General features: G+C 47.5%; 2 protein-coding genes across 3 annotated transcripts in view; both read left to right on the forward strand.

The window, feature by feature from the left end:
* The window catches only part of LOC125750489 (striated muscle preferentially expressed protein kinase-like), a 51,100-nt gene extending 44,479 nt beyond the window's left edge, over positions 1–6,621 (forward strand). Inside the window, 12 exon segments of the mRNA XM_049028366.1 lie at positions 77–214; positions 1,201–1,317; positions 1,678–1,845; positions 2,325–2,447; positions 2,572–2,736; positions 2,817–3,762; positions 4,126–4,365; positions 4,451–4,674; positions 5,076–5,151; positions 5,374–5,523; positions 5,713–5,910; positions 5,912–6,621. Coding sequence (XP_048884323.1) covers positions 77–214; positions 1,201–1,317; positions 1,678–1,845; positions 2,325–2,447; positions 2,572–2,736; positions 2,817–3,762; positions 4,126–4,365; positions 4,451–4,674; positions 5,076–5,151; positions 5,374–5,523; positions 5,713–5,910; positions 5,912–6,047 — 2,681 coding nt within the window. The 3' untranslated portion in view covers positions 6,048–6,621.
* A 148-nt stretch (positions 6,622–6,769) lies between these two features.
* On the forward strand, positions 6,770–10,996 carry LOC125750549 (SPEG neighbor protein-like). Of its 2 annotated transcripts, XM_049028540.1 has the most exons (5): positions 6,770–9,001; positions 9,322–9,428; positions 9,687–9,994; positions 10,239–10,380; positions 10,519–10,996. In XM_049028540.1, exons 2-5 carry the CDS (start codon positions 9,322–9,324, stop codon positions 10,655–10,657), a joined length of 696 nt encoding a protein of 231 aa, XP_048884497.1. In that variant the 5' UTR covers positions 6,770–9,001; the 3' UTR covers positions 10,658–10,996. The 2 variants fall into 2 exon arrangements, with proteins under 2 accessions (XP_048884497.1, XP_048884486.1); XM_049028529.1 differs by having other exon boundaries at positions 6,770–9,428.
* Positions 10,997–13,699: the final 2,703 nt, after the last annotated feature.

Here is a 13,699-nt window from a genome sequence, read left to right on the forward strand (position 1 = left end):
AGGTCGGCGAGCCCTCACCCTGGTGTCAGCTTTCTGGTGTGTTAGCTGCTCTAACAGCTGGCATTCTCATTTCAAGGACCGGATGATGGACGCCGATCGCGGTGGGACCGCTGGGGTCTGGGCAGGAGCAAGAAGGAAAGGACAGACATCCCGTCCTCCATTGTCCGGGGGAATGGTGCCCTCCAGAGGAACCAATACTCATGCTTGGCCTCTGGTACGAGGTGCACAGCACCAAAACACTGCCTGATACTTGTTTTTTTCTTTTAGGTTGATTATTTTAAAAGATACATGCCGGTTTCTGTCAGTCTGAATGATATCATCTATACAGAAATGTGACCCTCCAGCACAAAACCGTATGGAAGTCGCATGGCCGTATTTTTAGATATTTTTTGTACTCTTTCATTTGATACCATAATCCTAATTTCTAATTTTTGACCCAAGTGTACAGTTTTGTGCTGGAGGGTCACAATATCACAAAGAGTTTTGTTCTTTTTGCTCTCGAGCAGAGCACGCGGGTAACGGTGACGTTAAAGCGCCGCAAGTGCTAGAAGCTGCCTCGCGCTCTGAGATCTACCGGTTCCTCACACGACGACCATCGATAATCAGCGGACGGGGAACGTGCGGCTCGCGCCCGGAGCACTTTCCTGACGCGTGCCCCCACCCACCCTCTGCGCAGTATGGGCGACGCGTCCCCCCCCCCCGGCTGTGTTAGACAACACGTGTCACTGAACTCGGGGGTTACCTCCCCTCATAATTGTGACCCTCCAGCACAAAACTGTACACTTGGGTCAAAAATTAGAAATTAGGATTATGGTATCAAATGAAAGAGCACAAAAAAATCCTCAAAAAATATATAAAAATACGGCCATGCGGTTTTGTGCTGGAGGGTCACAAATAGTTCTAACTGGCATTCTTGGGAAAAATTTTAATACTATTCCTGATATTTGCATTTTGGTCCCAGTTAGCTAGTTAGTGATTGTTCCTGCTGGACCTCAAGGTTAACAGAGGTTATGCTGGAAAGTCTCCCATGATCAGCTACACCTTCTGTTCAGTTCCCGTGATGTTTCTGTTTTCCACACACCCACTCACATTTCCTGCCTCCCTAATGGACCTGAATAAAAAACGGGATTCTTCTGGCAGGCCATGTAATAGGTCATATTGTGCAGTTAAATATAAGGGAAGATGTCGATCCCCCCCCAGATTTCCCTCCAGTATTTCACATCAAGCTGAGGGACCATGTTCTGCTGGAGGGAGACCCAGTGACTCTCAGCTGCCTCCCAGCAGGAATCCCACACCCACGGATTGCCTGGATGAAGGGTGAGCCCCCACCCCCACCCCACCCTGATTATCATTCCACAGATTGTTTCCTGATCTCTCAACCTCCAAACACAGCCTGACATCACACCTCATCATGCATTTCTAGATGTTTCATCACATGCTACAGTTCACTGAAATTTGATGTGACAGTGACCCACTAGTTACTTCACTGCAACACTAAGAATTTTATCCTATTCTACTCTCTATGCAATCATTTTAGATGAAAATGATCAGGCGATGACCACATCATTTCAAAGTTTGAGAGTTCCATTGAGTTTGCTCAGTACTTTTACTTCGGAATAAGGGGAGCCCTTCGTCACCAGCCTGTGAGCCCCGGCTGGACTCAGTTTTCCTTCACAGACAAGAAGCCCCTGGACGTGGATGCCAGGATGAACATGATCGCTTGCCCTGATGGCCGACAACTCCTCATGATCATGATGACCACCACGAAGGATGCTGGACTTTATGAGTGTGTGGCCACCAACCCCCTGGGCTCTGTTAGCAGCTCCTGCACCGTATCCCTCGCCCGTAAGTACTTGCTATGACCTTCTCTACCCACGGTGACCCACTGTACCTGCTGTGACCTCCCTGATCCGCTGTGATGCACCATGACCCACTGTGCTTACTGAAACTGCCCTGACCTACTGTACCTGCCCATACCTGTTGTACCTCCTGTACCTGCTATGACCTACTGTGCCCACCGTACCCACCTGACTCGTTGTACCCACCATGACCTGCCATACCCACCATGAGCTGCTGCTGCCTTCTGACACATGCCCCATGGGGACCCCTGCCTAAGGGTGCAGTGTTTCCCTGTAGACTTGCCATTACCCATCTCTCCAAGGTGTTCGATAGTCCTCTGTCACCTCTGCAGAGGGACACATACTGTACTCATGCACAGAGACATGGGTGTGACACTGCGCCCCAGATTAACGTCATGCTCAAGCGGTCAGTGCCTCTCCCAGTGATGTCACCCTCAGTACACACCAAGTCCCCGTCTCCTTCAGGTCTTCCGAATCAACCTGGGACGCCAGAGATCCCCCAGCGGTACCGGGACACCGTGCTAGTGCTATGGAAGCCCTCAGATACGCTAACGCCTTGCACCTACTCCCTGGAGAGGAGAACTGAGGGTGGGTGAGCAGAACCATCCCAGGTCCATATCTCCAGTGATCAGATGCTTCAGCATAGCTGTGATAGCAGCAATGCCAGTGGACACTGAGGTGCAAAGGTTTTTATTCACCTGCTTTTCACCAGGTGAAGAAAACTGGCTGATTGTAGCTACAGGTGTGGCCGACTGTTACTACAACGTCACGGACCTCTCAGCTGGGTGCACCTTCAGGTTTAGGGTGGCTTGTGTCAACAAGGCAGGGCAGAGTCCCTACAGTAACGTCTCAGAGAAGGTGTGCTTGGACTCCTCAGGTAAGCACCTCCCATTTCCTCCTCCATTTCTTGCCAGAAAGATAAAGTTCATAGTCTAAACTGAACCTTCTGTTCCCCAGCAACTTCGAAGGCAGCAGCCAGTATGATTATGCAGCCATCTACACTATCTTCTGTCAGCTCAGCCATGCCCCTCAGGCCTGCTTCTGTTGCCATTCCCAGTAAATCTGGATTTGCTGTTTCTCACCCCACATCAACCCCTCCTCCATCCAAAGTATCTGCCTTTTTTCAGTCACACACCCTGCCCACTCATCCTGGTCCTGCCCAAGGAATTGTTCCTCCCACAGCCCAAGCCCCACCTACTTGTCCTGCTTCTGCCCAAGGAATTGCTCCTCCCATAGCCCAAGGCCCATCTACCCATCCAGGTTATGCCCAAAAAGTTGTGCCTCCCACATACAAAGCCCCAACAATCCATTCTTCTTCCCACCAAGGATCTGCTCCCCCAACAGCTCAAGCCCCACCCATTCTTCCTATGTCTGCCCACACCCCACCATCTGTCACTGAGGCTCTGTCCCCTCCTGTCCATGTTGCCACTCCCACTCAGTTTGTTCAGGAGTTTCAGGCACCGTATTCAGTCCCCTCTACATCCACAAAAGCCAAGTCCACCCTGAACATCTCTATGGGAAGCCCATCCCCTGGAGTTCTGCCCACAATCAGGACCACCCCCCCAAGAGTGCTTCCTAAGCCACTGAGCCCTGTCAACGTGGTCTCCCCCATGGCCCAGTCTCCTCCTGTCTCCCCACCCCAACTGGTCTCACCATCCCCTCCCCTTGGCAAACCCATCTCCCCTGTTCCTACATATGTTCCCATGCCCACAGACCAGACTACACCCCCAGCAACAGGCCCTACCCTCTTGTCCCCTGTAGTGATGGTGACCAGCCTGAGCCCCTTTGGGGAGGCTGCAGCCACCCCCTCAGTGCAAAAAGCACCCTCAGGAAAGTCTGGTGAGAGTACCCTGAAGCAGGGGGTGCCCCAGAAGCCATATACCTTCCTGGACGAGAAGAGCAGGTAAGTAGCATCCGTGTTTCACCAGTGTCTATTTATTTAACATTCAAATGTCATACAGGGAAAGTGCTGAGCCATAAAAGAGTCAAGCCTTGAGTAGGTGGTGTTTACAGACAATGCTGCATGATCCCAGGCGAGCTGCTTCTGTTGTACCTTTGATGGAGGGGTCTTGCATAATCATATCAATGATTAGAGCAATTACCACTGCGTGAATACATTTAATGAGCCATGTAAAAACAAGGAGTTTGTCATAATGGAAGCTTTAAATCTGTGTGTGTGTGAGATGGACCAAGCAGCCACTTGCATATAAAATAACAGTCTCCCTACTTCTGGGGCCGTGCTGTGTGGCTGGCATGTGCTGGACAGGGGCCGCTTTGGTGTCATCCGCGAGTGCCGGGAGAATGCCACAGGCCAGCTCTTTATGGCCAAGATTGTTCCATATGAGGCAGAGAGCAAACAGGGTGTGCTGCGGGAGTACGAGGTACTGAAAAACCTGCACCACAGCAACGTGATGGCACTGCACGAGGCCTACATCACACCGCGCTACCTGGTGCTCATCACTGAGAGCTGCCCAGGCAAGGAGCTCCTGTACAGCCTTGTTGACAGGTCAGGCATGTGTGTGTGTGGCATGTATGGCGTGCGCAGCATGCGTGGGGCATGCTGATGATCCAGTACAACGTGCTCTCCTCAGGTACCGCTACTCAGAGGATGATGTGGTCAGTTTTGTGGTCCAGGCTCTGCAGGGCCTCGAATACCTCCACAACCGACGCATTCTCCACCTGGACATCAAGCCTGACAACATTATGGTGTCGCCCACCAACGTTCTCAAGATTGTGGACTTCGGCAGTGCACAGAGTTTCAATCCGCTGTTCCTTAAGCCTCATAATTGTCACCTGTCTACCCTGGAGTTCATGGGTGAGTTGTCTTGATCAGGTGATGGGTGAATAACCGTTATAAGTGATGTTATAAGTGAATATTTCAATTGCTGCTCACCCTTGTCTTGGTTCAAAATGCAGACTTTTATTGTAAATGTTAAGAGTTGGGTTGTTTCATTAAATAAATTCCTAACTGCAAGAGCAGAACTTTGGATTGAGCACAGGGAGGGGGGGGGGTTGAGGTCCCCACTCATTCATCATAACAATATGATTATTTGAGAGGGGGGATTATATTGGCCAGTTCTGATTATTAGGTGTTTTACAAGCCTCTATCACCCCCATAATTCATACCCAGGCTTAACTGATCTCACCAGTATCTTTTCTCTTACAATTGCCTATGAATTGCTTTCGTTTTTTTCTTGCCCTTTGCTGATGTAAAAGCTCCTGAGACGGTTAAAGGAGATGTGGTGGGCCCCCCTGCTGACATCTGGAGTCTGGGTGTGGTCACCTATGTCATGTAAGTACCCCCATTGCCAAGAAGATGTGTGGGACATGACATTTGTAAATACTTAGATGATCACTAGAGAGAGAGTTATAGGTAAGATGGTGGAATTCATGGAGGAGGTCGGTGTTGTAGGAGAGTAACCTGTCAGGGTGGCATGGTGACAGTCATGACATGTGAAGGCAGCAAGGTGACAGGATGTTTATCCTGTTTCTGCTCTGACCTCTGCAACTCCAGGCTCAGCGGAAGGCTGCCTTTCCTGGAGTCCAGCTCCCAGGAAACTGAGGCCAAAATCCTGGCTGCCAAGTTTGACCAGACAAAACTCTACCAGAACGTGTCTCAGAGTGCCTCTCTGTTCCTCAAGAAGATCATGTGTAGCTACGCCTGGTGAGTTCAGCCTCATATGTCACTCTTGATCCCAAGTGACTTACTGTGGGATCATTCTTAATGTTTTACTTTTATGATTAATTATTATTTGATTTTACATGCCTTGGAGGACACCATGACAGCTTCTGCTGATGGCTCTCACATGCCTGTAGCTGATGTAGTTCTCCTGATATCTGCACTGGCTTCCAGGGCCCGTCCGACCATCAAAGATTGTTTCAACAATGCCTGGCTGCAGGATGCCTACTTGATGAAACTGCGCCGGCAGACGCTCACCTTCACCACCACGCGCCTCAAGGCCTTCCTGGTGGAGCAGCAGCGGCGGCGGGCCGAGGGCGTCACCAAGCACAAGGTGCTACTACGCTCCTATCAGAGCTCGCCGACCATGCCTACCACATCCACCGCCCAATGAGCAGCCCAGGCCAGAAAAATGGGACAGCAAGGGTGGGGCGTGCTGGCTCCAGGGTGTGGGGAGTCTATGCCCCCACTCTCCAGACAGAGGAGTTAATGCAGTACAGTACGAGTAGCAGTGGATCACTGATCCCTCCTCCAGAACCCAGCCTCCTGCAGCTCCTTCTTTCTGAGTCAAGTATCCAAGTAACACTGGTAGACGTCCCCCCAGGCTCAGCCTCCCACCTCCAGAGCCCCACCTCCCACACCTCCTCTCTCTCCAGAACCTTTTTGCAATGTTGTGCTTCTCTTTGGTCAGTGTTCCTGGTTCTTCACAGTGACACCTTCTCACTAGGGGTCACAGCCACACGTGTGAGACCCTCAGAGCAATATGTCTAGGACACCCCTTTCAGACTGCCAACATACGTGTTCTGTAAATGTATAACTCTGTACCCTTTACAATGACGCTCCGTGCAATTGTAGAGTGTATATCTTTTAATTTAGTTTTTACTATCTAATTAACATTATTTTATCACTGGTGTGTACTTCAATAATAATTGTCAGTATGACTTGAAAGTAAATCAGTGGTTGGAGTAGTGTATAAACACGCTAATTATGCCTTTGGGGGTCAATGTAACGCTTCACTGTTATAGCTGGTAATACAGTAAACATGGATCTTTTGAGGACTTCAAATAAATGTTTACTGAGTGAGCTCAGTGTTGCTGGCCATGTATGGGAAAATGGCACAATCCGCATCTTAGAGACCCACAGAATCATGTCACTCCCTCTCCCTCTAAAGCTAACCTCACACAGAAGGCCTAACCCTGCACAGAAGGCCTATCAAAATTTTCGTACTTCATTCTGCTTTATTCTCATTTAGATGATGTTTCTGTTTAAAGACACAAACGACACTACTCATATATTTCGACATGCTGTGGCCCAAATTCTGCTGTGAAGGTTTTGTGTCTGTTAGGTTGCACCAAGGAGTCCAGGCCCCCACCCCACACCAGGGGTCTTACTGCAGCTCAGATTGGGGATTTGAAGGGGGTCAGGGTGTGGTCACAGGGCTGAACATGTATCAACCTTTTCCATCCATCCATTTTCCAAACCGCTTATCCTACTGGGTCGCGGGGGGGCCCGAGCAATGGGCACGAGGCAGTGAACAACCCAGGACAGGGGGCCAGCCCATCGCAGGGCACACTCACACACCATTCACTCAGCTATGCACACCTATGGGCAATTTAGCAAGTCCAATTAGCCTCAGCATGTTTTTGGACTGTGGGGAGAAACCGGAGTACCCGGAGGAAACCCCATGACCACATGGGTCTCCCCATGGAAAACATGGGGAACTCCGCACACATGTGACCCAGGCGGAGACTCGAACCTGGGTCCCAAAGGTGTGAGGCAACAGTGCTAACCACTGCACCACCATGACACCCTGCCTTTTTCGTATCAACCTTTTTAAATATTTTTTTGTATACAGTAGAACCTTGGAACTCAAACACCTCTTAACTTGACCAACTCAGATATTGAGTGGGTCTGTCATTTTTTTTTGACATGTACCTTAAACGAAATCTTGGAACTCAAACATTCCTGGTAAAACTTGTATGGGTCGAGACACGTCTCCCCTTCCAAACAATGACACACCAAAGTTCACCTCAATACAGGTAAAGTGCTCATCAATTGTCACTTATTTCATGATTATTACTTTTCTATGTGTGCTTTTTTTTATGTGCGTATTAGTTTTATATTGATTGACAATGTTTTTTTATCATTAGTTAGGTAGGTTGATAGGTTTAAATAGGCCATCATTTGGGGATCTGGAACGGATTAAATTCATTTAAATAATTTCTTATGGGGAAATTCAACTTGGACCTCGACCAAATCACAACTTGACTAGCTTTCTGGAATGAATAAAGTTCATGTTCCAAGGTACCACTGTATTTGTAAAAGATTGTGTTTACTCGGTTCATTCAATGTTTTCATTCACAGTAACGAGGTGGCTTTGGAGTCAGCTTGGCAGAGTTATTTCTCGATATTTAGACTGACATGCCATCTAACAGCTGCTAAGCTTCTTGGTGAAACTGCATTAAATTTGGGTTAAAATCAAGTTTTGGCGTTGAGTAAGCTATTCAAGCGGGATGATCTTGTAATGTGCATTTAGATCAGCTTCATTTTGTTTAGGTGAAACAGGGGGCTCTCAAGTCTCACACATTTCAACTAGTTCACATGTTCATATACCACACCTTGTGTTTCTCATGCTGAGAAGTAAAGGATAACTCCCACCAATTTGTCCCAATATATAGAATTAATGTATGATGCACAGGCATACAGAGTGGAGTTTTCCGATGAGTTCATAGCTTTCCCAGCCAATCATAAAATTAACATTTGTAGATTTCGGGTAAATTCTAAAATAAGTTACAAGCACATTATTACATGGACGTGCACACACATGGAGTACAGATGAGGTGGAAGTGGAAGAGCAAGATCTGATGAATGCGGTAGGCAGGGCTCTCAAGTTTCATGCATTGACCGTGAGACACACGCTCCAGATCTCACTCCAAACTTTTGATGAAACTTGAGAGTCCTAAACATAATAAACACAACCATCACCATTCTGAGAATGGAGAACACACCCTTTCACTAGTTGATAAATTCCACCGGTCATATTTATACCTCAGACCTGCTAGATGTCTACCATGCTAAGCTGACAGGTTTGATTGGATCCAGCTGGGAGATTCCACAGCAGGTCATCGGTCCACCCCCCAAGTTCACCTGCTGATATCGTCCTCCAGGGGCCACTCTTCTTTCACCCTGCCCTGTAGTTGTCCCCCTTCGGATGTTTATGCCAAGGCTATATAAGGTTGTCAGCCAGAGTCTTGGACTGCAGGGGCAGCAGCTCTTTCACTGACCAGGCTGGGCCAAACCCTGTGAGATGCTCCAAAAAAGGACAGGCATCACTTGGAATGTGCCTCCCTTGTGAGGGGGGTCCCCTCTGGACTCTGTTTAAATGGGCCCATCTGACGGTCCGGCCACACTCACCACCTGCTGCGTCTAAAGCCAGTGGAGCCTGTTCCAGAGCCAGTTCACGGTGAGTTCCTGGGGTTGCGAAGTCTGGTTCGGTGTACTAGGGGGATTGATGGAGAAGTTGTATGTATGCGTGGTGGGCCAGAATGGGAGATGCAGTGGGTGCTGCTGAAGCTGGGTCACATTTAAAAATGGAGCTTTTGTGGTGTACACTGAGGTCTCCCTCAATATCCTAAGACACCAAAAGCTCACACACTTCTCTATTGGGTTCCTGCATTACTTCGCCATCTTCGTTTTTCTAACATGCCACTGCTGTACCTTACGGTTCTTGCTGAATGCAAAGGCACCCACACTCCTGTGGGGGTCCCTGTCTCCTCCCTGCAGATGTCTAAAGTCAAGACAGTCCTCCCTCCGGGGTGTACCCTCAACATAAATGACCCCCAAGTGCAGGAAGCAGCTATTCGTATTCAGGCATCTTACAGAGGCCACAGGTAGCTGTTTGCTTGGTGTTTTGATGATGTTCTCTACAGATGATTGTTTGACACCTGTGAAGGAAGCCTTCCTTCCTTTCCCCACCACTACGCTATCCCCATACACAGATGGTGGCCACTGTAATGAAATGTTAGGGTCAGAATACATCCTGCATGACCTGAGAGCCCCCATGACTGTGTTACTTGTGAGAATGACCAGCAGTAAGAGTGGCCTGTGTGGCACGGTCATGACCCTATGTGTGCATGTCGTGCCATCAGGTCACGTAAGGAGCTACGTGAGAAAGGGCCCCCCAAGGTCCTGCAGCCATTGACAGATGTGCTGCTGCTGGAAGGTAGCGCAGCCAAGCTAGAGTGCCGGGTCAGCGCCTTTCCCGACCCCTTCATTGTCTGGTCCAAGGATGGCCAAGAGCTCAAGGACGGGCCCAAGTATCGCTACGTGTTTGAGGACCCCAACGTGGTGGCCCTGGTGGTGTGTGACGGCGTGCTGGGTGACCTGGGCCAATACACTGTGAAGATCAAGAACCCCTTTGGGGAGACCTCAGACTCAGCCTGCATCATGGTGGAGGGTGAGGGGGGGGGGGGTAGCTAACTAATCAGCTGCTTTAGAAGAATCCCAGTCCTGATTGTGCACCAATAAACCATGTAGAGCTTTGACCTCCTGTACCTTTATAAATGTTTTAATTGGGTAAAATATCTATGGCAATAAGAAACACGATAATAATAATTTACTATTATTATTATTATTATTATCCTGAGCAACACAGGAATAGCACACAGCATCACGGAAGGGTTGGGTTCTAATCCCCACAGTGCCTGCCAAGATCACCAAGGGGCCCGACAGTGTGAAGGTGAAGAGGGGGTCAATGGTGAAGCTGAGAGCGGAGATCAGCGGGGAGCCAGCGCCCGATGTAGGCTGGCTAAAGGACGGGGATGACATCAATGAGGATGACAGGTGGGTGTGTCGTCACAATGGGGACTGCTGAACACTGTGGGCCCCAGTCCCAGTAATTGAGGTGTCCTATGAAACATAAAGGTCCAGCATTCACACGCCTGATGTGACCTGATGAGTGTTTAAACGTGTCCCTCATAGGGTTTACTTTGATGTCGGAGACACTGACACGATCCTAACCATCAAAAACGCACAGCTTGCAGACACAGGGAAGTATGAGGTCTTTGTGGAGAACAAACTTGGAGTGGACCAGTCCTTTGCCCGTTTGGACATCCTGTGAAGAGGCAGGGCAGGTATGGACTTCTGCCCTGTGGCCCTCTCTGCTCTGATATCATCCGGGACAGGTTACTTCTTCATCACAGGGTTAGGAGGAACCAGGTGCATGACCTACAGAAAATCGCCTTGCAGTAAGGATGAATCTGAGCTACATGAGGTGCAGGATGTCTCACCCTTCAGCTTCCCGTTTCTCTTCCTCTTGTGAAAAAGCACGACAAACCATGAGCAAATGCTCTGTTCAGAAGCTATAGGCTTAGAGATCCATCCGTGGACAGGTGGAGGCCCTGACTTAATCCCCCATCAGCATCTCTGATATTTAATAAAGGACTGTACATTTCTCTAACTACAGCCTTGTGTGTTTTTAGCGAACGCCAACTTCATACAGGTTCCAGACTTCACAATGAGTAGATTTTGGTGTCTACATGAGTTTTCACACCTTATGGTTTTACACTGCACACTATTATTTCACAGACGAGAGAGGATGACAATCCTGGTAAAAGCAGAGAACCTGCTGACTTCAACCAACTTTATATTCTAGCTACCTGAGCGAAATATACAGTAAATAAAATTATTTATCATATTCAGTGCAGCGTCCAGATACCCAGGCGTAATCAACAGCGCCATCTAGTTGTTGCCATGGAACAGCATATTAATTTCTGCAAGTTTTACAATTTTAGATCCTGTTCCCCAGTTGTCCGTGCGTTGTTTAAGATCCGTGATTCCAGCTTATAAAAAAGAGCACTTCGGGCTTATTGTGGTATCACTGACATTTTATGGTAAACCGGATACTTTGTGTAGCTTTTTATGACAGATATGGCAAATGCATTGAAAACCTCCGTGCAGATAAATGTGTTAATACAATTAAAGTGTTACTCTGAAGTGATTTTAACATGAGCGCAGCACACGGTGAATATTAATGTCGTCCAGCTAATAAGCCCGGAAGGGACTTTGGCGACTCTCCCTAGCTGTCTTTTACTCTAGGCCGTTTCAAGGCTCCCCTGGGCGAAGTGCCTCTTGTCCGTTAAAAAAACAGGTATGCTGCACAGAAAAGCTAAAGATTAAAACCGAAGTACCGTTTAACGAGAACAGATTAGATCCAAGCAACTGAAGAATGTACGTGACGACGATTTTTGTTTTATATGATGTATATGATATTAAGTCAATCTTTTCGGTCGGCTCCTTCTCGTCCTTAATGGATGGTGTATGTCATTATCTGTTAATGAAGTGGATGTCCGGGATATATTAGGAATTACGAAGCTGTGGGCTCCACTGCTGAAAAGCCTCACTTCAACTCCATATCCAGTAAAGTTACTTCTTGGCAGGCTTGGTGGCTTTGGGACTCCTGTTAGGTGCAATAAAGGAAAAGATCAAAAAATAAAAAGGTAAAAAAAAATAAAAAAAACCATAATCATACAAATAAATATTTGAATGTATATGCATATGTGAAAACAGCCAGCTACAGGAGGCAGGTAGCAACTATAAATACTTTGGATGGAAAAACAGGATTTGTATAAAGCAAAACAAAGTGAAGACAAACAGTGCAAAACAAGACAAAGTGCAAACGCAGCACACATAGTACACAAACAGAATATCCCAGACATCCCATTTTTAATTGTGGATGAGGGACAACAGGGAGGGGTGGGGGGAGATACTGTGTTACGTTAATATTGTTGCCCTATACAACGGTAACTATACCATAGCAAAATAACCCAAACCAATGCCTACCCCCATATCCCATTCGGCAAATGCTATCAGGAAATACTTAACTAACGCTGCTTTTTTACAATACAGTAGGCCTTTACTGCAGTATAGGCCTAATATCCACACTGTGTGACGCCCAAGCGTAGTGCTGGCTGTGTGTGTGTGTGTGTGGGGGGGGGGGGGGGGGGGGATGATGCATTTCTAACCAGTCTAATGAAAAACTGTGAGCTATAAAGCAAATGGAAATGTGAATGTGGTGTAGCCGTCTTCCGTCTGCTGTTAAATTTAAATGGGATGTTTTTTGAGCAAATTCATCACTCACTGGAAAGTGTTATATTACTTCTCAAACCTTAGGGCTAAAAGTATTAAATGAAATTCACTTACGCTGTCATTTAAACTGAGCTTACTTTTCCACGTGGCCTTGCCTTTTCCATGTTTTTGAACATAATAATATGTACTGCGCTTCAATAAACTATTGTTTTCTCACATGGCCGTAAATAAAAGGTACTTTGGCGTTGGAGGTATTCAAATGTCTGGTAGACTAAAAAAACACTCAGACAGTGGCCACTGGGAGTAGGATCAGGAGCTGAAGTAGGAGCTGGGTATGATTAATAATTTGTGACACCCACCTCCATCAACCTGATTAGTGGGTATATATGCGTGGTGAGCCAGAATGGTCAGTCATCCAGAGACGATTTTTAATCCCTGTCCAATCCTGACAGAAATGTTGGTGTTTTCTGATGAGGCACTGAATCAGTTGGGTGAGGGGGGGTGGTCAAAACTGTACCCAAATGACCCCATTGAACCACATACGGACAGATGCAGGAAACATGTGACATCTGGGACTGAGGTTTCCCCAGCCCAGATCCACCAAATGATCCAGTGTATTTGACTGTATCACTGAGTATTTGCAATCATTGTCAAATATCATTTTTAGTGTATTAGTGTTATTTGGCCATGATAGGCCATCCCTATGAAACAAACGTCAGCTCATTAATGTAGCGCGGGGATTAAACATACAGGCGAAGTTTGGATTCGCTGCTGCCATCCAATATTTCACTTTAATAATGCAGTTTTAGTAACATTACATCAGAGTTCAGGCTGACAGCAGACGGCGCTCTTCCTTGTGAAACAAACGGAATGTCATTAATGTAGCGCGGGGGAGACAGTGGCGCTGTGCCGAAACTCCAAACCAAATTCCTGACTCCTATTTAGTCGTCAAAGGTGCCATGGTACTTACCGAAGAGCAGGCCATATAACCCGGGTGTTTCCAGATAACACTTATTCCGGAAAAATCAGTCCGAATAATCTTTTACTGTTATCGTAACTCTTCATCCATCCGCGG

Source organism: Brienomyrus brachyistius, chromosome 1 (assembly GCF_023856365.1).
Source record: "Brienomyrus brachyistius isolate T26 chromosome 1, BBRACH_0.4, whole genome shotgun sequence".
Lineage (NCBI taxonomy): Eukaryota > Metazoa > Chordata > Actinopteri > Osteoglossiformes > Mormyridae > Brienomyrus > Brienomyrus brachyistius.